The sequence below is a fragment of the Nannobrachium achirus genome (assembly GCF_963921795.1).
Source record: "Nannobrachium achirus genome assembly, chromosome: 18".
NCBI classification, from domain to species: domain Eukaryota; kingdom Metazoa; phylum Chordata; class Actinopteri; order Myctophiformes; family Myctophidae; genus Nannobrachium; species Nannobrachium achirus.
The window spans coordinates 50,371,974-50,399,537 of NC_137825.1; the positions used below are offsets into that span (position 1 = coordinate 50,371,974).

The following is a 27,564-nucleotide window of genomic DNA, read 5'->3' on the forward strand; positions in this document are numbered from 1 at the left end:
CTAAGGCTGGGACTGGGTTCCGTTGGAGGACAGTAGTCGGGTTCTCTCCTTCCCGGAGCCCCTGCGCTGCAGCACGCCTCCGCTTCCCCCGATGCCGCCGGCGTCCCCTCGCTCGCCCCACTCGCACCTGTCGCCCCCGCCCTCGGAGCGCCGCGAGTTCTGGCGGGTGGGGGTCCCGTGGGGCCGGCCGTTCTTCTCGTCTGGGAAGGGGTCTAGGTGGAGAAGGACAGGAATAAGGTCACTCTTTTTTGCCCCCGTGAACGAGGGCCCCCTCGAAAATGTGGCTTTGTGTGTGTGTGTGTGTGTGCGTGCGTGCGTGCGTGCGTGCGTGCGTGCGTGCGTGCGTGCGTGCGTGCGTGCGTGCGTGCGTGTGTGTGAGTGTGCGCGCGCATGTACTACTCTATATATACATACCGGTACACACTATAACTGCAAGACAATGTTCAGAGGCAAGAGGCATTGTCAACAATTTCTTTAATTCATATAACAATTTCTTTAATTCATATTTCTTCACTTTCCAATAATTAAACTGTAAGCCAGTGTTTTAGACATATTGTTAAAGGAGCTATAGTCAACTTTTTCTTGAAAAACGGATGCTAAAATAAAAATAATGTTTCAAAAATGTTTTATAAAAAAATAAGCTTCATACGTGTGTTTCTATTCAAAAATGACCACAAAAGGCGTAAAATAATGATAAAATAATCATTTTGGCCATGTCAGACTGACTTTGTTTACATTCCTCTTCCATGGATTGATAAGGGATGTAAACAAAGTCGGCCCTACAATGAAAAAGTTGACTATAGCTCCTTTAAGGCTTACCAGAGATGGCCTGAACCATAGGTTGATCATGGGAGCTGAGAAGCTGGGCTTGAATTGTCTCCACCACTCTCTTGAACCTGCGACTCGGACCTGGGTACACACACACGCACACACAAACAAACAAGGAAATGTAAAAAAATATGTATATTTCTTACAACCCTTAACAACCAGGGGTCATCGCCATGATGGCTTGTAGACAAATGGACCCTTACAGGTCCATTTGTTTCCATTTGAACACTCTCAGAGTTAAGGGGGTCCTAGCTAGGACTCACAATGTGCCGTAGTGTCGTAGTAAATCAGTGTCATACATATTTATATGATGAAAATAAGAACAGCTTGTCTTATATCGCCATAGTATTCAATTCATATATTGACTTGAGACAAAAGAGAAAAATTCAAATAATAAGACATTCCCATAATGCTGGACTTGCGACGCTTGCAACGCGGATACCTTGTCAGGCGGGACTTTTGGAATGGGAAGCGAGCCAAAATTAGTCTTCACCCCCCACCCCGGTTCACCACAACGAGCCAACATATAATGGTGTGGGGAGCGTGTCGATATTGCGACGCAACATTTGTTCGACGTCCCATTTGTTCGACAATGGTGAATTCTAACCTGGTGAAAAGATAACCTGCCGACGCTGGTGAATGCAAACCTTGGTGAATGTTAACCACTATGCCTAAACCTAACCCAGACCCTAACCTCAGTAAAACTATGCCTAAACTAGAGTTCTCAACAAGCCTGAAAATGAAGACCCGGCCCTAACTGGGCCAGGCCGACTACTTAGCATACATGTTAGGCCCTACCCGGCACGAAAACATTGGGTCGGGTCAGGTATGGTCGGGTTTGGGAAGAATTTGAGAACTATATCATAGAGTAAAAGTAATAAAATGATTAAAAATACATCTTTTTTCATTGAGCCCGAGGCCCTAGCCTAGACTAATTAGCATACATTTTAGGCCCTACCCTACCCTAAATGTCGGGTCGGGTTCGGGTATGGTCGGGTTCGGGCAGAATTTGAAAACTCTAGCCTAAACCTAACACTAAAACCTAACCCTAACCCTTAGTCGAACTAATGACACGTAGAACTATCGAGTTTTACACAATGGTGTGTAGAAAAGAAAATCTAATATTTGCCACGGACAAGACCAAGTCTTTGCATGGACACATTTGTCTGTGTACGGGCGGACATATGGATGACCCCTGTTATTAACGGGTCCAGGGACCATTTGGGCTCCTTATGTTTGAGAGCCGCTTCTGTATTGAACTACAGTCATAGTCGTTCAATACCTGGCACGTGCACACATAGACATCAAAGGGGGCTTGAGCCCCTGCCCTTTTATCCATCTGTAAAAAGTGCCCTCTCCAGACCATGAATGCAGTTTTTACCATGGTGAAAGAAATGCAAATGCCCCTCTTTCCATGCCATACCTGAAGGCAGCATTCAAGAGAATTTCCTTTTCCAAACTCTCCTGAACTTGAATGCAGCATCTTATGTTGAAAGAATTGCCCTTTCTGAATAGAAATCAAGCATTGAAAATAGAATTGAAATTGAATTTGCATTGAAATTTCAGCCCCTGCCTCTCTAACATTCTCTGCACGTCCCTGTGTTGAAAATGCTACACTGTTGAAAGCGCTGTCACTTCACAGCTAGAAGGTCCTGGGTTCGATTCCCACCGGGGGATGGTGTGGGCGCTGGGGGTGTGTTTCCTCCTTTGCGTCATCAGCGCCACCGTCGGCGTGAGCGTCTGGGAAACCGGGGATTTCCCCGCTGGGCCGCTAGGGGGAGTCCGGCGAGCGGGCCGCTGCAGGTCACTGCAGTGTTTCAATGGGGCTGTTAAGTATGACATCATTTTGTAGGCAGAGGAGAATTTCTGCCCCCAGTTTCCGTGAATCTTTTTACTATTTTTACTATTTACACATTTTTCTTCTCTTTGTTGTTGAAAGGAAAGTGTTAGAATTATACTTTAGTCATTATTTTTGTCTCGGATCTGTTGAAATAGCGAGGGACAGAAAATTCTCTGGGGGCAGAGTTCTCCTCTGCCTACAAAATGATGTCACGGCTTAAAAGCCCCATTGAAACGGGCCTCGGCCGTCAATGCGAATGATCGTCGTCCATCAGAAACCCCCATTGGGGCCCCCTTTCTTTAACGTGCTAGTTCTGCCTATGTCCTGTTGCCAGGGGGGACTCCGACTGCCAGTAAATCTCAGTCCAAATAAATGACGCTCATATGTGAATGACACTCTATCGGAAGCCCCCCTCAATGGGCCCCCTCTATCACGCTGTGCCTGTGAGCTGTGACGCTGCACACCGATTGGCTTCACTTTGTAATACGAGCTAGGCGCGCGGTTTAGTTGTTGGATCAGATGGACTATCAAAACAAGTTGTTATTAGTTAGAATACATCACAGAGCCTTTCAAACGAGAGAGCATTTGTGAGTAAAGTTGGCAAGTTGTTCAACCACTAATTAACAAGAATGCACGCTCATTTTAAGATGGCAACAACAAACATGGACGCAACACTGGTCTGTCGCATCCAGTCAGATGAAACATGTCACGTGGACAGCTGCACACGTTAAAACGTTACCTTGGAATGGAATATATCTGAGGAGCAATTATGTCAACTTCCCCAAAAGGCTGTCCTGTCTTATTAAACCAGACGCTGGGACAGCATCCACTGCTTGTATTGTATCCACAATATAACTTGTGAGTATCCTAATGTATTACCTTAACATGTCACGCCAATGCGCAAATGGTAATGTGGGTAGCCTACAGTAATTAATGTACAGTATTTGTGCAAGTTGGCCCTACATTTGTGGATAGCCTATGCATTATGTTCAAACAGTTCAATCCAAAACATAATGCTTATAGTCCAGTAATTTTAGGCCAAAATGAGGCTAAACCTAAAACAAATTGCAATAGTAGCAAACTCAACTGATTCTGTATCCTCATTATATCCTTAGTGAGAGAAAAAAAGTCCCAAGGAATCCCATCAGGGCAAAGTTTTGAAAACGACCTACCTACCTTCACTTACTATACACTATAATATAAAGGAAAAAATGACTCCCAAAAAAATCTGCTTTAAGTGGGATGTGAGGGATCAAACTAGGGGTTTTTAATTATTCGGAATCCATTGCAAGCATTTGTTTTGCACGAAAAACATTCATTGGGCAAGAAATGGCCACTCAAAATGATGGTTTAGTGATGAGTCATCAATTTTCACAGTCTTTTGGGGTCCGTTTTTAGTGTGGCGTTGGAACCGTTCATTTTGAGGAGGGGTGCTCAAGTGAAAAATTGACAATTAATTAATAAATAATGCTCAATTTTGACAATTAATTAATAAATAATGCTCAAAATTTTTTAAGCTCGCGCGCTACGCGCGCTCGCATAGGGCCGGTCTGATGCAAATCCCAGGGCTGAAAATTCCTCCCACACCGAGCCTGATCAGCGCCCACACGCTAGGTGGGGTTGGCGATAGGGCCTTTCTGTGTGGAGTTTGCATGTTCTCCCCGTGTCTCCTAGGGTAGATACTAGGGGTGTGTATCCATCCCTTACAAGGCGATTCGATACGTATCCGATACATGGGCTACGATTCAATTCAGAGACGATACATCTTACATACAGAACGATTCGATACGATTCGATACGGTGCAATTTCGATACGATTTCGATTTTGTGGAATTTTATTCGATTGGATTCGATATGATTCGATGCGATACGGTGTGATCTGATACATACGTTTAATGAAACATTAATTTTCCATTCAATTAAGAAGCTATAATCTATAAAGTAGCATTGCTGACCTTCAAATAATGGATATCTCATAAAAAAGGAATAACAGAAAATTGTAAAGAAAGATGGATGACAAATAATTTTAGTATCATGTCATTGTTGTGTTCATTCTAAATAGACACAGACATGTAGATACAAAAAATAATTAATGTAAACTACAAAGCCTACTGACATGGTTTGAAAATCTGTCTCACACACCCATTTCTAAGAGCTTCACTTTAGCAGTTACAGTTAGTTGGTCAGGTGGAGAAATATAAAACAAACACACAAAAGGCCTGGCCCTTCAAGCTTCAGTACAGTGCAATAATTGTACTTTGCAAAGCTGCTATAATAACACTGAAAAACTAAAATACATCCTCACCAATGCCACAGATCAGATCACCAAATAAAACTAGTAAAAGAGCCTGCTGTTATTCAGTCAATAAGATCATTTCAAAGAGATCCACTTTACAACAGTAACAACAGCAGTATAAAGTAAGTGCAACATTTGAAGTCTGGCACACATCATGTCTACTTGTTATCTTATGGCTCTACTGCAGTAGTTCTAAAAAAATCAATGTCAAGGACCCCCAGTTTGACATGGATCAGGCTCTTGTCTTAAGTTAAAATGGAACCAAATGGACCCATTAGGGTCCATTTGGTTCAATTTGTACACTCCCCTGAGTTACACATATGGGTTCATTAGGGTCCATTTGGTTCCATTTATACACTCCCCTGCTGAGTTACACATACCCAAGGGTCCATTTGGTTCCTATCATTTCGCAGAGGACCCCCTAGAACTCCCTCAAGGACCCTTGGGGGTCCCCGGACCCCACTTTGAAAACCAATACTCTATAGTAGCCCTTTGCAATAAAAGCTGATGCTGTGATTATTACCTTAGCTGTCGACAAGCGCGGGGACTTCTGATGGTTCTACTGGGAAAAGTGTTATCCAATCCATTACTGTCGCATTCTTATAAAATCCAAACTTGCGTTTCTCCACTGGAATAACCCATAGTGAATAGTGATGGAACTACCACGTTGTTGGTTTGTTTACAAGTCGCTGTGTGTCGCACATGCGAGCGTCATACACACACCAGTGTGCTGCGTCGGAAGTAGCAGATCTATAAGTTTACAACCCATCCACATGCAACACCCTGTGGGCTTGTAGATCTGCGGCTTCCCGCAGGACAGTGACTGCAGTACGCAGAAACCCAGCTCTATTTGGAGGACAGAGCAGCAGGCAGATTTTTCTTTTTTTTCTTTCCGTTGCACTGCAGCACTGACTGTGCTAGCAGCACTCACTTTTGAAGTAATGATTTGTAACAGTAAACGACGAGTAAGTAAGTTCAGAATTTCACAGCAGGTTAATTATTTAATGCTAAAATCCAGTGAATCCGATTAATAACTTTAGGACCGATACATCGACCGATACGGCCACGATTTGGACCGATCCGGGTAAACGTGCATCGATGCGGCCGTATCGCTAGTGTTGAAACCGATAATCGATTCATATCGATTTTTTCCGGCACCCTTAGTAGATACCCTCACAAAACATAACCCTCCCCCTGGCCAGCCGGGGCGCCTGATGGAGGGGAATGGAACTGGTTGGAATAACAAGTTCCTTCCATGCGCTACGTCCAACCGGGGAAGCTCCCCCCTGTCAGGTGATAAGAAGCGGCCCGCTCACTCCTCATACACTGAAGGTTGGCAGAAGGAGAGCAGAGCCCAGGATTACAGCTAAGGCAATTGGCACCAGGTGAAAAATGGGTCACAAAATCTTTATTTTTTTTAAAGAAAGAAAATGCTACACTGTCGTCAATCCCCCCAATCGCACCGCGTCTACCGAACTACGGGTGTGAATCTGCCCACACAAATCTCCTCTCCCACTAAAGATGGGATTTATGGGTCTTTGAAGTGAGCCGGATCTCTGGGAACCGTTCCTTTCAAAGAGCCGTTCATAAGACTCTTAGATTTTGATTATAATTACAAATCACTTCAACCCTATATACATTTCGGCCATTTGAAAATAGCCGATCTACATGCTCACAATGCGTCGCATTTTATTCATTGGAAAACTTGTGAAATGGGACATTTTGCATAATGAGTACTTTCTACTATTGGTACTTTAAGTGCATTTTGATACCAACTAGGTACCAACTAACCTTTGTACTTTTACTCAAGTACATTTTAATTCCAAACTTCTACTTGTGGCAGAGTATTTCAACATTGCAGTATTGATACTTTTACATAAGCTAAGAATGTTTTTACTTTTCCCACAACTGTTCATTTAGAAAGGAACGGCTCCCTACTGCGAACCGGATCCCATCGTTCATTTCAAAGAGCCGTTCAAAAGACTCGATTCGTTCGCTAAACGTCCCATCTCTACATCTCCCACTCGCCTGATATTAGCGTGAACGTCACGCTGTAGATGCCCGTCTCCCGTCGGCCCTCTCTCTCGGCCCTCTCCCTCTCCCTCTCCCTCTCGCCCTCGGAGAAGGCGATGTCCACCTGGAACTTGACGGGCTTCTGGAAGACGGAGGGCCCCCCGGAGGACTTGTACTCGGCCCGGAAGCTGGTCTGGGACAGCACGCTGTGGCTGAGTGACGGGATCTGCGCGTTGGTGGGGAGACAAAGAAGAAGCAGAGAGACCCACAGACTTACGAGGCGGGAGAGAGAGAGAGAGAGAGAGAGGACGTGCGGGGGGGGCGGGGGCAACGTGAGTGCAGAGAGACAAAGGGGTGGAGGAGGAGAAGAGAGAGAGAGAGAGAGAGAGAGAGAGTGAGTGCCGTCGGTGGGAGAACGAGAAAAGCCAAGCGAGCCGCCGCGGTGCAAGTGTGAAAATGAAAGATAGCGTGTGCACGAAAACCAGTGGTGGAAAGTAACTAAGAGGTGGTGCCATAGTTGTGTACATTTTCTGCTTTGTATGTGTCGGAGTTGGATAAATTACTCTAATACAGGGGTTTTCAAAGTGGGTGACGGGGCACCCTGGGGTGCCGCGACGGCAGTCCAGGGGTGCCGCGAGATCATTTGACAATATTTGGAATTTATTTGGACACTTGAAAAAATATTTAGTATCATTTTAAACTTGACGTACTAAGTTATTTTCAGTCAGTTCTAACCAAAATGGCTATTATCTCAACGTTTTCCTCGCAACATAATCACTAAAATATCGTCACTGTCAGGCAGAAACCTCGTACCTCCAAGTTTCAAATGTGTACGTCTTTTGCCCTGCTCATCATACAAGACTGTCGCTGGGTCACACCTAGCTCTGGTCCATAGCGTTAGTGGAGTTCTCCCTAACGCTATGTTCCTCTACCTCCGTATTCCTTGGCAAAACCGGAAAACCCCGCCGTCTGGTCCGAAAATAACAAAAACTGTTTCGCCCCTCGTCAAACCAAAGGTATCAGTGGACAGTTGAAAGCTTACTCTACTTAGTGGACGCGGTCTGAGCCCCCCACCACACGATTAAAATACATTTCTAGGGCAAAATGAAAATTATTCTACCGGATGAAGACTCCATTTCTTCTCGTTTTTCACTATTTGTCGTCGCCATCAAGGTGCCAACTCACTACTGCCGCGCAGGTCAGAGGACCGAATTACACTGAGCATTAGTCTCACTGGGTGTTATTCAACTCTGCGACGTTGGAAGCGCTGTTTCGTAAAAACCTGGAAGAGCGTCTCCATCCGGTGGAATATTTTTCATTTTGCCCTAGAAATGTATTTTAATCGTGTGTCAGACCTCGTCCACTAAGTAGAGTAAGCTTTCAACTGTCCACTGATACCTTTGGTTTGATGAGGGGCGAAACGGTTTTTGTTATTTTTGGACCAGACGGCGGGGTGTTCCGGTTTTGCCAAGGAATACGGAGGTAGAGGAACATAGCGTTAGGGAGAACTCCACTAACGCTATGGACCAGAGCTAGGTCACACCCACCTGACAACCAGGCATACTTAATGAACTGGTGGGTGTGGCCACATAAAAAACATAACTATTTCTGTTCACGTTTTTGGAAAAAATCTTCCTCCTAGTAGAATCATAATACCTGATCATCATGTTTTATGGGGGAAAGAAATCATGGCACCCTATCTTTAAGTACTGTCCTTAAAGTACAATGTTGAGATGTTTGTACTTTACTTGAATATTTCCAATTTCTTTTACTTCTACTCCACTATCTCGGATCCAAATATTGCACTTTTACTCCACTATATTTGTTTGAAAACTTTAGTTACTAGTTACTTTTTGATTTTAATTTTGATTATTATTACAAAACATACATTTACCACTTGAACCATATTTAAACTCTAAATTTTGAAAATAGCAGATCTACCAGCTCACAACTTGTGAGCTTATAGATCTGCTATTTTCAAAATTAGACTTAATAAGATAACTGGTACTTATACTTATGGTACTTCAAGTAAATCTTGGTGCCAATACTTTTGTACTTTTAAGTACATTTTCAATTACGGACTTTTACTTGTAACGGAGTACTTCTACATTGCACTATTGATACTTTTACATGAAAAACATGTGAGTACTTTTTCCACCTCTGGCGAAAACAAAAGCAGACATAGCAGCAGAAATGAGGTGCACATAAGAGAGACTGTGAGTTTTTGTGCCACTAAAGTACGTTTGGTGTTAGGGATGCGCGATAAATCGTTCAGCATGTCGGTAATCAGCCTCGCAAATGCAATATCGGTAAAATCAGTATCAGTATCATATTCCGACAGTTTTTTTCCCATATATTTATTTTGCTATCTATGTTATTATGTCCGTAGCATGAGCTGCAAGACCGCTGGTGGCACACACACGCACGCACGCACGCACGCACGCACGCACGCACGCACGCACGCACGCACGCACGCACGCACGCACGCACGCACGCACGCACGCACACACACACACACACACACACACACACACACACACACACACACACACACACACACACACACACACACACACACACACACACACACACACACGCGCGTGCGCACACACACACGCATCCCTGAAATTAACTGCTACACGCACACGGCCACGCACACAAGCACCACCGCTCACTTCAAACTTGGTTTGATTTTTTTGAGTAATATCTAATAAATCATGTAACAAGAGTCTGCATTTTCAACCAGAATCATAGAATCATATAACAGGTAAACCTGTAGGATAAACCCTACTGGAAACTCGTGGTGCAATATCGGTATCGATGTCGATCAATCGATTTGACCATCGGAAATGTTCCAAAAAATTTCCATATCGTGCATCCCTATTTGGTATTGTTTTGGGAGAGGCATGCGTTCTGCTTGCAAAGTGGTGAGATGTGATCCTGTGGTTAGGGCTGTCACAATTATTACATAATCGTCTAAATCGCAATTGTTTGACATAATCACGTTTATTCTTCATAATCGTCATAATCGTTTCCATGATGAAAATGTTCATATATATATTTTTTTTAAAGTAAAAAATAGTGGAAATAGCAGATCTACAAGCTCACAACGCGTCGCATCGCGACGCGTTGTGAGCTTGTAGATCGGCTATTTCCACTATCAATGTTCTTTTTTAAGTATAAAGTTGTCAAATATGTCAGTAATGTCTTTGTATATTTAGGTTATGTGTCATATCTACCATGTGCAACTTCAAAGCCTACAAGCCAAACAGAAATGTGATTGCCAACGACAAAAACACAACTAAATCGATAATCGCAATTATTTGAGTGACGATTAATCGTCATGTAAAATCGTCATGTAAAATGTCATAATGGTGACAGCCCTAGCTGTGATCCTGTGGTAGAATGAGACACGGACGGGCAGATACTCACAGACAGGAAGGCGTGGACGATGTCAGCCTTGACGGAGCTCAGCGGTTTGTCTCTGATCACCACAAAGATCTGCTCCTCCTTCTCCAAGCTGATGAAGTTCCCGAACCACGACTTCTTTGCCAGCCTGGGTGAAGTGGTGGAAAAAGTACACACATTTTGTACTTAATTAAAAGTATCAATACTGCACTGTAGATGTACCTGTACAAGTAAAAGTCCAGAATTCAAAATGTACTTCGCATCGCGACGCGTTGGGAGCTTGTAGATCTGCTATTTTCAAATAGCCAACTAATGAAATAGGGCTAAAGTGGTCCATGCATGTTTTATAATATTATAATGTATATCTGCAAAGTAACTAGTAACTAAAGTTAGAGTAAAAGTACAATATTTGGAACCGAGATGTAGCGAAGTAGAAGTAAAAGTATTGGAAATTGGAACTACTCAAGTAAAGTACAAATAGCTCAAAAGTGTACTTAAGTACATTACTTAAGTAAATGTACTTAGTTACTTTACACCACTGTAGATGACACACAAATCATTTATATACAGTATGGATAAAGAAATTAATAAAAAATAACATGACAAAAAAACACACATGTACACACTAGGAGTGTAACAATAAAGTAACTGAATCGAAACATTTATTTTGATTTGTAATAATCTACAATATAACGATATGCAAAAGCCAAATATTGTACCGTTTGGCTTCGTATCGTTTCACGATGCAGATAATCGGTATCGAATCGTTTTGAAATGCAAATAATCGATTGTATGGAAAGTATTTGTGCCTTGTATTTAGCAATTTTAAGAAGGAAAATTAAAAAAGAGGAGTTTAATTACTTTTCCATTCTATATAGTTACTCTTGGTCTATCGATAAATATGTGTAATCTCTGTGTTCATGTCAAGGTGTGGGTTTGTCCATATGTGTTGAAATATAATGTATTTGCTAGAGAATCACAGTGTTTACTTATTCATATCCAAAATAATAGAATCACAAATAAAACATGAAGGCGCTGCTCTAATGTTGTTGTTTTTGTCGTTCGCAGCCATTTTCTCGAGAGACTCACTGAACCGTGGGAAGGGGAAGTAGCTACTATAGTACAGCAACATCTATAGGCAGCGGAGTGTCAGGACCGGACTTCTACCATTGGTTCCTATGCATGGGAACATATTTTATTTTCCTCAAAGTATCGCGATACTACGTCCTGAAGTATCGATACAGTATTGGCAAAATAACTATCGTGATGTACCGGTATTGCCATATCGATTATATTGCCCACCCCTAACACACACACACACACACACACACACACACACACACACACACACACACACACACACACATACACACACACACACACACACACACACACACACACACACACACACACACACACACACACACACAATTTAGTGAGGACCGCAACTTAGTCCTCACTTTCCAAAAATGTCCTCACTCTGTTGGTTAAAATCACACTTGTGTGAACTGAGCGGTGGAGGCTGCGTGTGTGTGTGTGTGTGTGTGTGTGTGTGTGTGTGTGTGTGTGTGCGCGTGCGTGCGTGTGTGTGTGTGTATTTGTGTGTGTGAATGTGAGTGTGAGTGTGCCTAGCTGGCTTGAACAACAGCGCCCCTCCCTTAACATGTGTGGTCAGAAAAGGTATAGCAGCCAGGCTACATACACCACAGGCTACATACAGACAGACAGACACACACACACACACACACACACACACGGATACACACACGGCCACGCTATGGAGACGGTGTGACCACCGCTCAAAAACTATTTCCGGTGCTCACTGGGTAGTAAGAACGGGTACACACACACACACACACACACACACACACACACACACACACACACACACACACACACACACACACACACACAAATTAACAGTAATTAACTGTCCATGAGGACGCATTACTTACTCTGGGCTGGACTCTGGTGTTAGGCTGGACATGTCCTCCGACGTGGGGACTAAAAAGACAGAACATATTGATATGTGTGTTTCATCTTTCATTTTCATAAAGCCTGAGTAGTTTGGTAACACTTTATACAGGGGCGTCACACCAAATTCTGGGCCCTGGGTACAAGGGTTCACTGCGGGCCCCCCATGAATGTTAGCTATTGAAACATAGCAGATATACAAGCTCACAGCGCGGCACCGAGTGCCGCGCTGCGAGCTTGTAGATCTGCTATTTTTGAAAAATCGTGAAAATGTGTGCCAAGAAACCTATGTTTCCATGTCAGTGATGCTCAAACTTTTTCATGTGAAGGACCCCCCATCTCAAAATATTTAGTTCCAGGGACCCCCCAGAAGCAAACTTTGAGGTACAAATGTTCACTTAAAAAATACATATATATTCAAAGATTTGCGCACATTTTCACGACTTTTAAAAAATTGCAGATATCTGCTATTTTTCAATAGCTAAAGTTACTAGGGCCCCTCCACCTTGGGCCCTAGTAACTCAGTCCCACTTTCCTACCCCTTGTGACGCCCCTGACTTTATATGAAGAGGTCTACAATGCCTCATAATCACACTTATAAGGCTTCATTCAACACTCATTTATAAATGTTTAATCATGTAGGACAACAAATGTTCGTGAAGTATTATAAGTCCTGGGTATAATGCATTGTAAGCTCAGCAGAACAGCGCATTAAAACTACCATATAACTTAGTCAGCTATAAAGACACTTTACAGCTGACTTATATATTTTCTAAAATAGTGAAAATATCTATCTAAAACCTCTGCTATTGCTATGCTATAATATATATGTTTAAGTATAAAATAATGCTTGTGTGTGGTTCATAGATTTGTTCTTGTTTCTCAAATAAATGGAAAAGGGAAATCGTGAACAGTTGCAGCCAGAGGCGTAGTTTCAGATCTATAAGCTCTGAATGCTTGAGAGCTCTTTGATCAACTATTTTCACTATTTTGTTTGGGGGCAAAAAGAGAGAATGTTTGAGAATGTTCGCCTATAATGGCATTCCCAAAATAGGGATGCCACATTGAAAGTGGTTACTGTGTTATCACATTAAGTAGTTTGGTTAAATGTTAAGGTAAGTAAGTGAGTTAACTGAATTTGAGGTTACATATGAACACTAGGGGGTGCTAACGTCTCGTTGATGGGCCCCACAGGATCACCCTGCAGCTTGGTTACATGTGAACACTAATAGTCCATGGGCCATACGAGATGTCGGTATACGAAAGGTGGCAACGGTTTCTTATCATTTTTGAGAAGCTCTATGTCTGACTGTAGATACTATTTTGGTATGATAACCCTTCCTGAGTCACAACTAAATTGGTGTTATCAGCTGCTAAAGTTGGGGTCCCATTAACTTCACTATACAGGAAAAAATGCAAAAAATGTATCGGCTTTAAGTAGCATATGAGGGGTCAAATTATTATTTTATTTTTTAATTTTTTTTTCATGATTCTGAATCCATTGCAATTATTTTTTTGCACGAAAAAATGTCCTTGGGCTAAAAACAGCCACAAACACATGCTTGCAATGGATTCAGAATCATGACAAAGTTCAAACCCTAGTATAGTAAAGTTAATGGGACCCCAACTTTAGCAGCTGATAACACCAATGTAGCTGTGACTCAGGAAGGGTTATCATCTTTGCCACTTTTTGTGTACCGACATATCGTATGGCCCATGGATTATTAGGCCAATCCAAGCTAAAAATGGGGGTGACCCAAAAGATTCTTAGTGGATCAAGGTAAATTCAGGGGGTTCAAGTTTGGGTCCCTTCACTTACTGTAAAGGAAAAAAAGACCCCCAAAATAATCTTCAAGTAGCATGTGAGGGGTCTAACAAGGGTTTTTTCATGATTCTGAACCCATTGCAAGCATTTGTTTTGCACGAAAAACGGACCCACAAAACTATGGTTTAGTGATGAGTCATCACTTTTCACAGTTTTGTGTGGGCTGCTTTTAGTCAGAGGAATGCTTTTCGTGCAAAACAAACGCTTGCGATGGATTCAGAATGATGAAAAACCCCCTAGTTAGACCCCCCCACAAGCTACCCATTTAGGCCTGAACACATTATAACGCAATATTTTATGCTTTAAATAAAAAAAAATAGCAGATATACAAGCTCACAGTGCGGCACCGAGTGCCGCGCTCCGAGCTTTCGAATTTGGACCCGATTCTATAAGTGTCTTTTGAATCCTTCTAAGATTTTTGGAAAAAACCCATGTTTCTATGTCAGCAATCTGGCCAGCCATCGTCAAAGAAAATATACTTTTCACTTAACTGGAGCTCAGTTAGTCTGTTCTTGAGAGACTACAATGTCAGAGGTTCTCAAACCTTTTCATGTGAAGGACCCCCAAAATGATATGTATTTGCCTATTTGGCCACGGACCCCCATTTCAAAATATCTAGTTCCAGGGACCACCCAGAACCTAAATTTGAGTTACAACCGTTCGCTTTGAAAATACATTATATTCAAAGATTTGCACAGATTTTCACAACTTTTTCAAAAATAGCAGATCTACAAGCTCGCCGCGCTGTGAGCTTGTATATCTGCTATTTTTCACCGGTTAAAGCATTCAATAATTCTAGGCCTAAATGGGTTAACCCATTTAGGCCAAGACAAAGACAATTATTTTGCCTATATAGGGGGTGCTGCCCCACGGTCTCACCCTGCAGCTTGCGGCGGTGGAAGCGCGGCGAGCCCAGCAGGTTGTTCTTGAAGGAGTTGAGGCGGGTCCTCCAGTGGGCCGAGCTGCTGGCCGCCATGCCGCCGCTTCCTCCGGCGCCTCCCCCGCCCCCGCCGGGGCTGGAGGGCGGCGTGAGCGACAGCGAGCCCACCCCTCCGCCCCCCCCACCCCCTCCCCCTCCCTCCGCCCGCGAGGACGACGAGGACGAGGAGGAGGAGGGCGGGGTGGAGGAGGAGGCCTGCGCGTGGCCGCCGTGGTGGTGGCCGCCGCCGTGGTGGTGGGGCTGGTGCACGGGCGTGCCCAGCGGCGTGGGCAGCGGCGAGCCCTGGGGCGTGACCTGCGCGGAGGGAGGAGGGGGCACAACGACAACGGAAGAGTGGGGGGAGGAGGAGGCAGAGGAGGGGGAGGGGGCGGGAGAGTAGAAGCTCTTAGTCACGGACTTGAGCAGGACGGACGAGGACGGGAAGTGGAAGAAGCGGGGGATGGGTGAGAGGAGCGGCGAGGCGGGGGAGGGCGAGCGGGAGGAGTGCGGGTTGTGGTGGTGGAGGGGCAGGGACTTGATGGGCGCGAGGTGGGGCCGCTCGGCGGCGGCGGCTGCGGCCGAGCCCTTGGTGGGCAGAGTCTGGGTCTTGTTGTGGTGGTGGGGGGATTTGGGCTTGCCGTCGTGGGCGGCCCTCGCCGAGCGGGGGTTAGCTGCGGCGGCCGTGCCGGCACCGGCGGCCTTGGGCTGCTGGGGGTTGGCTTTGGCGTTGGAGGTGACGTCGGACTGGCTGAACGTGAAGACGGGGCTCTGATAGGACTGGGGATGGGGGGAGGGGCAGGGGTGTGGGAGAGATGGAACAGAAGAAAGAGAGGGGATGGAAGAACGTGGATGGAGATGAGTGTCATGGTTCATGGCAAAAGAGTGCATTCTCGTGAAGGAATGAAGTTTTGAACGGACTTTCTATGATCTCGCTGACTGTTAAATCCTTGTTAAATCCTTCGTTCTAAAACGGCTTGATTCTGATTGGCTGGTTTCCCTTAATTGCTGTGGTATATGAGACTATAACCCACACCTTGAATCGATTTATTTCAAACCCAGGTGCGTTATTTCTTTCCACAGTGTTCCACGGTGCACCAATTATCTGCACCTGTGTTGTTGGCAAAAAAGCTGGGAACTACTTTCTTGTAGCTGGGAACTACTTTCTTGCAGAACTTGTAGTGAATTGTTAGTGAAATAGAACAGTTTTAATTGGTGCATGTCTATGATTTTTCATGTTGCCATATTGTAACCGTTTTAAAAAAAGCAATAAACCACGCGAGGCATGTGGTTACCTGTATTTTATAATGGCTGCGCCTCGTGTCTCACCGCGCCTCTCAGCCGTTATAAAATACCAGGTAACCACATGCCTTGCGTGGCTTATTGCTTCATTTTGGCCCTGTGGTCGGTTGACTTCCACGCTTCACACAAGTGTTCAGTGAGAGCGGCCATTTGCATTAGAATGCAGAACTACAGAACATGTTCCCTTTGTTACTGTGAGTTAATTGATAGTTCCGTTTTGATGTTCCACCGAGGCAAAGTAGGGCAGCAGAGGAACTTTATTTATTTTTCTACCACTTTTTGTGGTCACATGTTCAGATACTGGATTCTGATTGGCTTAAAACAGTGGTAAATCAGTCAACAACCTTGAGTTGGCTCATGGACCCCGCCCACTGTTGTGTTGTAGTTGTATAACTAAATAACCTTGCAAGTTACAACTGTGTTTTCTTTCATTTATATGGTAGAAGTGGTAGAAAAGCAATTTACCATGAGAGGGTTGTGGGTTGTGGCTTCGCCTCGTGCCACAACCCTGAAACAGTGGTAAATCAGCCAACAACCCACTCCCTCTCATGGTAAATGGCTTACATTTATTTTAAAGCTGTAGAATTCAATTACTCAACCAAAAGTCTAACGAGTTGTGATTCTCTCTAATGCCAATCGTTCTTTGCTCTACTGTTCACATAATTGGCGCATGTTGTTTCTAAGTGAATGGAGACAGAAGAGGAAGGATGAAAAAGCCAAGGAGACTTCCAGATGGGACGAGATTTATCTCAGGAAAGCTGGTGTCATGACATGTAAAAAGAAGCTTGATAGATGGATAGCGCTCAGGAGGTGATGATGCGATCACATATCAGCTAAGTATTTTCCAAATCAGCTACATTTTGAATATAGGACAGTGCTACAAGAATGAGGGAAAAAATCGTTACAACTAAATCCTTCAGTGCTTCATAAATGTTTACGTCACATGCTGTTAACGGTAGTGTTGTTGATTTCGTCGACAAAAACAGGGCTATGATGACCAAAACTAAGACAAATAACAAATAAAAACTATAATGTTAGAGAGAGACTAGCGGAGAAGAGATCCAGTAGAACTAAGAGACAAGTCATTTTATGTTTGGCTGCGGTCGGGGTGTTGCGCTCTGAAAATAGCTAGTGTAAAATTATCCATTATACAACGCCATGAAAGACCCGCCAAAATACATTTTGGTCGACTAAATCAACTGTAGATTTAGTTGACTAAAATCTCATGATATTTAGTCGACTAAAACTAGACTAAAACTAAAACATCTAGAACAGGGGTCTTCAACGTTTTCAGGCCAAGGACCCCTTAGCTGAGAGAGAGAGAGAGATGAAGCAGGGACCCCCACTATACCTTTTCATAGATTCCATATAGTTTGACAAGCACAATCATCAGTGTATTTTGGATTCATGTCAATTTGTGTTTTCAGATATTTAACCACTTGAACCGTCAATACTTAATAAACTTGAAATGTCACTCTGAAAATACACTGTATATAATCTGCTCTTTTTCCTCTCTACTCCTAAGCTCTTTGCCAAAAAATAGCTCACAACGCCTCGCGGCGCGAGGAGTTGTGAGCTTGTAGATCTGCTATTGTTGGCTAAAGTTCACGGAATATGGATATATTATATTATATAAAAAAGGAGGAAAAACTCAAGATTTGGAGGGCCCCCTGTAGTAACTCTGAGGACCCCCTAGGGGTCCCGGGCCCCCTGTTGAAAACCCATGATCTAGAACTAAGATCTGTTCAAAAGACTAAAGCTGAATGAAAAGTTACGGTCATAATGGACAACGGGTTAACAGCTGGACATGGTGGAGTGGCTGGCCAACAAGGCCCTTACCCTGGGACTGCTGAGAGGGCTGGAGGAGAGACCGGTCGATGCTCCACTGACCGAGCGAGACCTGGGATGGATGGGAGGGAGGGGTCACCGGAGAACACGTGGTCAGAAGCAGGAACGTGCTAGGGCATTCATCAAATATTCTAATATCAAAGTCACTATTCGACATTGTTCACCTAAGTCGAATATTTGCTTATTTTTTTTTATTGTTTTGTCTTTAACAATACTGTATCTATATTTCTTCATGGTTTATAAAGCTTGGCTAGATAGGAAGTCACAAGAACCCTGACAAGCACTTGGAATTCTAAGTATTACATTTAATGTGACTCGGTTCCGCAGATAAATAATGTGAAAATAGCAGATCTACATGCTCACAACGCCTCGCAACGCCAGGCGTTGTGAGCATGTAGATCGGCTATTTTCACAATGTTCGCCTCTTGCTTACTTAATATTTGACAGTTTGGCCAGTCCTGTCGAATATTCGTCTATTCTAAAACTTTGAGGTCGAATAATTCGAATACTAAAAACCGCTATTCGTGAATGCCGTAGCACGTGCACACATAGCAACTTGAATCACACTTGCAAATGAATTCCGTCCTGCTTAGGCGCCTTGCCTGTGTATAGCAAAACCTCCTTCAAATGTCATGATTTTTGGATTTCACTTGAAATGAGAACAGGCTATGCTGCACATGGTCACAGTCTCTCTGACCCTCGTTTTGTAAACATCTTGTAACAGACCTGTAGAATGTCTTGATCTCAAAACGAGCATAATTAAGTGCTGTAAAAAGTGTTATTTAACACAAAAAAAAGAGCCTAACTATACCTAGGTAAAAACCTCCTATCTGCATGTTGTCGACTAGGGTTGGAGCCCTAAACAAGGGTAGCTCGATAACCCGATAACAGATTTTTTTGATTTGATTTGTTTTTGGGCTTTTTATGCCTTTATTTGATAGGATAGTAGACTGACAGGAAATGGGGAGAGAGATGGGGAACGACATGTGGCAAAGGTCGTCCGGATCGGGAATCAAACCGGCGACGCCAGCAGGCATCCTAGCCTAGTATGTGGTATGCGCCTTGACCACTAGGCCAGCGCCCCCCCCCCCGATAACAGATTTATTGAGTACCCGGTATCAATAAGCTTTGTTATTGAGCATAGCGGCCCATGATGTCATGTTTAAACAATCAAGACAAGAGGCGATCAAGACATTATTACAGTACTATCCATAATATAAAGCCTTTTAACACTTATTGCACACTAATGAATGATTGTTTTAATATTTAATGCTATTTGTTACTTTTGTCAATTATCATCTTCATAGATGGTGGTCAGCAACAAACTCACAGACACAACAACTGGCCAATAAAAAAAGATATAACTTAATGTTCTGAATTTGTCCTCTCGTATCTTTCCACAAAATATTAGAAAACACTCAATAGTGGGCTAAGCAGGATCAATAAGGTGCTTATTATCAATACAAATGAACGAGCTCCATCCCTATTGTCGACAGGTTTTTACCTAGAAATAGTATAGATAGTAGATAGGAGGTTTTGGTGTTTAACACATTTTTTCTTTTTCATTTTCCCAACAAAGTGAATTTTTCAGATAGGAGGTTTAGCATTGCGGCCATCGATAAGGTACGGTATATACAAAGGTACTGTGTAAGCTACATTGTGTGACATACACACCTCTGGCTGTGTGCAGCCGTGTCCAGGGCCCTGCGGGGCGGGGTGGGAGACCCCTGTTCAGTGACGCTCAGCACCTCCAGGCTCTTCCTCTCTGGGCGGCAGCGGCCGTGACGCGTCAGCATGGGAGAGTCCACGCGCTTCCTAGGGGGATCTGCTAAAAGACGCCGTTACCGCGCCCGGCACAAGATTTAGCCACCGAGTTGCTTCCTTCGGAGTCCACCCTATGTTCCCCAGGTTCTATGTTCCCCACCTCACAGCATTCGTTTTAGTGAGGTTAGAGTTAGGGTTAGGGTTAGGGGTAGGTTTAGGTGGTAAGAAAGTGGGGAACATAGAACCTGGGGAACATAGGTACGGTCCCCTTTCTTCGCTACGGAACAGGTTCTGTTGCACGCTGCACGTACGGCAGCCATTTTGTAAAGAAGTTGGGGCCCCTGCTTACTTTACTTCACGGGCGTTACCAATGATACTAATGAAGCACAATGTAGCACAGTGGTTCTCAAACTTCTTCATTTCAAGGACCACCATAACTCTGAGAGGGTACAAATGGAACCAAATGGACCCGTACATTTTTTTTTTCTTTTTCTGAGTTGTCAATGCCCCTGGTAGATAAATGTGTTAATGCTGGGGTTCGCAAACCTTTTTAGGCTGTGACACCCCAAATAAACATATTTGAACTGGGGACCGCCACCCTGACAAGTACTTGGAATTGTAGGTATTACATTTAATGTGACTCGGTTCCGCAGATAAATATCGTGAAAATAGCAGATCTACATGCTCACAACGCCTCGCGAGGCGTTGTGAGCATGTAGATCGGCTATTTTCACAATGTTCGCCTCTTGCTTACTTAATATTTGACAGTTTGGCCAGTCCTGTCGAATATTCGACCATTCGAATACTTTGAGGTCGAAAGAAATTGGGCCCCTGCTTACTTTACTTCACGGGCGTTACCAATGATACTAATGAAGGCTCTGTAGCACAGTGGTTCTCAAACTTCTTCATTTCAAGGACCACCATAACTCTGAGAGGGTACAAATGGAACCAAATGGACCCGTACGGGTCCATTTGGTTCCATTTGAACGCTCTCAGAGTTACACACCCGTAAGGGGCCATTTGGAACCCCCTCAAGTACACTTTGAGACCCACTGGTGTAGTAGAATGGACCAGAGCCTTAATCAGAATTATTAGCCAAAATTTCCACTGTAGGGCCGACCCAGAACTAGAACCAGAACTTTCCAGAACCAAGAACTTTCAAGAACCCGTGAAGTTCCGGGAACCAAGTTCTGCTTTTGTTTCCACATAACCAGAACTAACCGGGGTCCGAGCAGCAGCGCTGCTGGCCCCGCCCATAGGTTCCCAGAACTCAAGTTTAGTTCTACTACTTCAGGAGCAGGACCGAAAAAAGGTTCCAGGAACCTCGTCTGGAACCGGGCCGTGCGCAATGGAAACAAAACCAGAACCAAAGAAATTGGTTCAGGTTCCGGAAAGTTCTGGTTCCACCTTGCAGTGGAAAGGGGGCTATTGGTAACACCTGGGAAGGAAGTAAGGAAGGGGCCCCATTTCTTTACAATATGGCTGTTGTGCAGTGTTGGGGAAGTTAAAGTTACAAGTAACTGAGTTACGTAACTAAGTTACATTTTGCTGTAACTTGCTGGTAGTGGTAACAGAGTTACATTCATATTTCTGTAACTCGTCAATAACTGAGATACTTTTTGGGTCATTTTTGGCTCCTATAAGTTACAAGAAGTTACAAGCGAAGTTATAATTTTACATTTAAGTTTTGTTAAGATTGACGATCAAATGTCCTCAACAGATCGTAATTTTCTTCTTTTTTAACTTTATTTTAGGAACACAGATGTTTACTAAATAACACATAAAACTCAGTTGAGAGGCATATTTCTGCTGGCATGTGACTTTTTTGTAGGTTATATTGAAACAAGATATATTATATCTTGTATCATGTACACCAAATTCTCAATTTAACGCTGAAAAAAGAAAAAGTAACTCAAGTTACTCAAGTTACTTTTCCTACGTAACTTGAAACTTTATCAGTTACATTTCTCCAGGGGTATAACTTTAACTTGATCGAGTCACTGTCATGGTGAGTTACTTGTAACTGCACAAGTTACGCTTTCAAAGTAACTTCCCCAACACTGCTGTTGTGCATAGAGACTATTGACCCTAAACCGTCACCATACATAATTATTACACACACGCAGTCGGCGTCTAACAAACTTTTTCCCCAGCAAATGGGGAAGAAATTGCTTCTTCTTCTGTTTATCATTGAATGAAGGTGTGGGAAGTGCAGAGAGGGGAGGCTACAGGCTCCAGCCTGCCACCTAGTGACTGACCTACGTCATTGCGCGGAGGCAGGTCCTCGTCCTCGTAGCTGGGGTAGCGCTCCTTCCTGTCCAGCAGAAGGTAGTAGATCATCTTCTCCTGGTTGTCCCTAGGGGTGGGCGATACGCTGATAAATATCGTTGAGACGATACAATAGGCCTTTTCAGAGATATCGTATAATATCGTGATACAATGAGGGAGCCGTAACCCATTTAGGCCTAGAATTATTGAATGCTTTAACCGGTGAAAAATAGCAGATATACAAGCTCACAGCGCGGCACCGAGTGCCGCGCTGCGAGCTTGTAGATCTGCTATTTTTGAAAAAGTCGTGAAAACGTGGGCCAATCTTTGAATATATGTGTTTTTAAAGCGAACGTTTGTAACTCAAATTTTGCTTCTGGGTGGTCCCTGGAACTAGATATTTCCAGGAACCACCCAGAAGCAAAATTTGAGTTACAAACGTTCGCTTTGAAAATACATATATTCAAAGATTTGCACACATTTTCACGACTACGAGCTCGCATCGCGGCACTCGGTGCCGCGCTGCGAGCTTGTATATCTGCTGTTTTTCACTGGTTAAAAGCATTCAATAATTCTAGGCCTAAGTGTACTCCACCACTGACGAAGTGCTTACTCTTCACATTGCAGGTCGCGGGTGAGTTTCACTCGGTCTCTGAAGCAGCCCAAGGAGTGCATGCTGTCCAGTACGTCTGGATCCAGCTCGGTCAGGGACAGGATCCGCCCCACGCACACTCGCCTGGGAGGGGGCTGCTCCGGGCACGGCTCGTTACGGCCTCCCCTGGGAACCCCGCGCACACACACACACACACGCACATACACACGCGCGCGAGCACACGGTAATCAGATAAGAAGATGCGGCGCGAGCATATACCGTTGTGCAGTAGCGCATTCACCGAATATTCGAATATTCGAATATTCGAATATCAAAGTCACTATTCGACGTTGTTCACCGAAGTCGAATATTCGCTTATTTTGTATTGTTTTGTCTTTAAAAATGTATATATTTCTTCATGGTTTATAAAGCTTGGCTAGATAGGAAGTCAAAAGAACCCTGACAAGCACTTGAAATTGTAGTCTATTACATTTAATGTGACTCGGTTCCGCAGATACATATTGTGAAAATAGCAGATCTACATGCTCACAACGTGTAGATCTGCTATTTTCACAATGTTCGCCTCTTGCTTACTTAATATTTGACAGTTTGGCCAGTCCTGTCGAATATTCAAATACTTTGAGGTCGAATAATTCGAATACAAAAAAATCACTATTCGTGAATGCCCTAGTGTGCAGGTAATTGACCACTTTCACCTAGCTTCAATTTCTCACGATATTTCGACAATTTCCTCGATCTTTATACATCACTGTTTCCCAAACAGTGGGTCGTGAGCCATTTGTGGGTCACGGACCAATTTCTCTGGGTCACGACTCAAGAAAATAAAAACGTAAATATTTTCCTTCAAAGAAGTTACATTTCATTAAATTTCAACACATATGGACAAACCCACCTTGACATGAACACAGGGATTACACACATTTATCAATAGACCAGGAGTAGCTATATGGAATAGAAAAGTAATTAGACCCCTCTTTTTAATTTTCCCTCTTAAAATAGCCAAATACAAGGCACAAATACTTAGTTTAAATACAATACAATTATTTGCATTGCAAAACGATTCGATACCGATTACCACATTTTAAAACGATACGATACGATACAAAGCCAAAACGGTACGATACTTTGCTTTTGCAAAAAATGTAGTATATCATTGCAAATTAAAAATCGATTTTTCGATTCAGTTACTATATCGTTACACCACTAATTCCTATGTAAACAAATTCAAAACGCACTCCCATTCCAAAGTCATTCCGTACAGTGTTCTGTACAGCAGGGGTTCTCAAACTTTTGTCTCAGGGCACCCCATAAATATTTTTCTTTAATCCGAGGCACCCATAAATTATGATTTTCACTCCCAGCACCTTATATTTATAGCATATCGTTGTTGTCGGGTGGAAACCTTGTATGTCCAAAACCGTTCGTTTTGTATTCATCATCTATAAAATGTACTAACTAGTGAAAACAGCCGATCTACAAGCACACAACGCCTCGCAATGCGAGGCGTTGTGTGCTTGTAGATCGGCTGTTTTCACTAGTTTTGTGCGACGGTCTTTTATGATGAAGCAGGGCTTTGCTTTATCAAAAGACGTACACATTTGTAACTTGGAGATACGAGGTTTCTGCCCGACAGTGACGATATTTTTGTGATTATGTTGCGCAGAAAAAGCTGAAATAATAGACATTTTGCTTAGAACTGACTGAAAATAACCTTGTACTTCAAGATTCAAAATAAATTCCAAATATCAACAAATTATCTCGCGGCACCCCTGGACTGCCGTCACGGCACCCCAGGGTGCCCCGTCACCCACTTTGAAAACCCTTGATGTACAGTATACGTGAACGTGCACTTACATGTACCAGGCGTGCTTCTGGATGGCCTCGAGCTGTAAGGGCAGAAGGGCAGATGGGGCAGTTAGTCGCTGCAGTCTGTTACCGACCAGATGGCCACAGAGCTGCGCGGAGTCAAGAATTCACATTTCACGCCGCCTTTGTTCTACTTGCTCTAGACTAGATCACCGTTTCTCCATCTTTTCAGGCCGCAACCCCCCAAATAATCATATTTTAACTGGGGACCCCCCACCCCACCCTCACCCTGACGAGCAATAAGAGTCTAGGAATTACATTTTGTATAACACGGTTCTATTGTGAAAATAGCAGATCTACATGCTCACAACGCGTGTGTAACATCCCGCTTCCAGCAGTGGAAGCTTGTGATTGGCTGAACCGGAGGTAGGGAGTGCTCTGTTGTGTTCGCCTGGACCGTGCGGAGGTGCCGAGTGCTCACTTGTGTATAGGGCAGGCTATAGGTAATATAATAGGCCTACATGCGATGTTTCATAACATATAACACATGCAATAGTCATAACACATTATAAACATTCTATAGGTCAAGTATTCTACATAATAATTGGGACTTACAAGAACCATTATCATAGTTATAATAGACCTACATTTACAGTAGTTTAGGCATTTTGTTTTGATAAGGGCAGAACAAATTGACAATCTTTACTTTAATTATAAAGACACTTCATAGTGAATTAGTGATTATAATAAATAGCCTATGTCATGATTGTTGTTATAGTAGATCAGATTGTGTTTATAATATAACGCCGGCGCGCCTCCGTCATCTCCACCGAAAACAAGCGCTCCGCCCTTGAAGACTCACCTTTTCAGACTCCACCTAAACCCTTAGCACTACTGGATCATCAATCAATGACCATACATGAAGCTAGTTAGCATTTGTTTTTAGGTTTTTTAGACACCTTTTTTCTTTACGGATTATATTGTTTTTTCTAGATAGATATTAATTTGCATTTGTTATATTGCTGTTGATGTACTGACATATTATCTTGTTTATTATTGTGATGTTTTTAGCTGCTTATTGTAAATCGCTTTGGATTAAAAGCGTCTGCTAAATGCCTAAACTGTAATCTGTAAACTGTCCCATTGTTGGAACTGGGATGTTGTTTTGATTTACGCCAACGCGCTCACAGCGCCTCGTTTTGGGCCCTAGTAACTCAGTCCCACCCCCCTTGTGACGCCCCTGCGTGTACAAAGGAAGGTGACCAATACTGGAGGTGCAGGGGTGTCATTTGGGGCATCAGGGGATGGCAATTGCCACCCCCTATTGTTCACGTTTAACCTTGCATTCGGTCATTTTAGGCAAAGTATTGTACCCCAACACTGAATTGTTTTTGTAGACTAATCTGATTTCATCAGAATCGATGAACGTCCATTTACATGTGACAAGTTTTATCATTTAGGTAAGCATTATATGCATTCAGCCATTCAGTTAGTAACCCCTCTCAAGCCCTAAAGGAGTGCAAATCCCTAACCTCCTTCAAAATCGGTATGAAAAGTCACCTAAAGACGGCTGCTACTCCAAACTTGTAATAGTCTAACTAAGCCCATACTTAACTCCCCTTTTCCATTGTCAATACTGTATCTCCATTTCATTTTATTTTAATGTTTTTCTTCTTTTTGAATGCTTTTGTTATTGACGATATCCTATGCAAAGTACTGTGTTCTATCCGTCTGTCTTTCAATGAGATACATAAAGTGGTTCCTGTGTAAACAAGGACAAAAGCTTGCTAGGATCTCCTTTTAGTTGACCTTGTACCGGTGATTTGTACTGTCGCGATACTGTACTTTTTCCTATGCGACCTTCTAATACATTCTTCAATCAATCAATCAATCAATCAATCAATCAATCAATCAATCAATCAATTCCTATTTTGGGAATGTCATTATATGTGAACATTTTCAAACATTTTCTCTTTTCGCTTGAGGCTTAAAGGACAACTTTTTTTTTTTTTTCCCAACAAGGGTTCATATTTTAGATCGTAATTAGAGATTTACTGCTTTCTATCGTTTTAGTGATTTTAGTATTTTGATTTCAGTGGGTGGGGGCATGAGTACAAGTGGCTTTTTAGACAAAATAAGCCGCCAATGTCTTTGTTACTATTTACACCAGCCCACATCTGCCCATGAACGATTGCGGTGCATCTTGGGAATGGGCTTATTGTGTCTAAAAAATACATATTTAGCCACTTGCATGCATGCAAATCAAAATCGTTAAAATCACTAAAATGATAGAAAGAGGAAAATGAAAACATTTTAACACTCATCTTTTCTTTTCTCTAATGCAGGGGTCTTCAGCGTTTTCAGGCGTTTTTAGTGGAGAAAGATAAAGCAGGGACCCCCACAACAGATAGTTTTGTTTGACAGCACAATCATCAGCGGTTTGGATTCATGTCAATGTGTGTTTTCAGATATTTAACCACTTGAACCGTCAATACTTAATAAACCTGACCTTTCACTCTGTACTTAGTCTGCTCTTTTTCCCCTCTACACTAAACCTCTAGCCGATCTACAAGCTCACAACGCCTCGCAGCGCGAGGCGTTGTGAGCTTGTAGATCTGCTATTTTTGGCTAAAGTCCTCAAATTATGGGTTCAAGTGGTTAATATAAAAAAGGAGAAAAAAAAGATTCTATCACACAAAGATTTGGAGGACCCCCTGTAGTAACTCTGAGGACCACCTAGGGGTCCCGGACCCCCTGTTGAAGACGTGGCTCTAATGAATATCTAAAATATGAACCCTTAAAAAAAAAAGTTGTCAGAACTGAGATTATTGAATGCTTTAACCAGTGAAAAATAGCAGATATA

At 43.1% G+C, this 27,564-nt stretch overlaps 1 protein-coding gene across 5 annotated transcripts in view; it reads right to left on the reverse strand.

Annotated features, from left to right (window-relative positions):
- The window catches only part of brsk1a (BR serine/threonine kinase 1a), a gene marked incomplete at both ends in the record, with an annotated part of 47,440 nt that continues 19,876 nt past the window's right edge, over positions 1-27,564 (reverse strand). Inside the window, 11 exons of one of the 5 annotated variants that reach the window (XM_080747649.1) lie at positions 1-200; positions 820-909; positions 6,993-7,203; positions 10,410-10,533; positions 12,341-12,389; positions 15,064-15,418; positions 18,242-18,302; positions 19,925-20,075; positions 22,273-22,370; positions 22,896-23,060; positions 24,750-24,781. In XM_080747649.1, the coding sequence (XP_080603775.1) occupies positions 1-200; positions 820-909; positions 6,993-7,203; positions 10,410-10,533; positions 12,341-12,389; positions 15,064-15,418; positions 18,242-18,302; positions 19,925-20,075; positions 22,273-22,370; positions 22,896-23,060; positions 24,750-24,781 (1,536 nt within the window). Of the gene's footprint in view, positions 213-819; positions 910-6,992; positions 7,204-10,409; positions 10,534-12,340; positions 12,390-15,063; positions 15,881-18,241; positions 18,303-19,924; positions 20,076-22,272; positions 22,371-22,895; positions 23,061-24,749; positions 24,782-27,564 lie in introns of all 5 variants that reach the window. The other 4 variants (XM_080747648.1, XM_080747647.1, XM_080747646.1 and 1 more) reach the window with 4 other exon arrangements.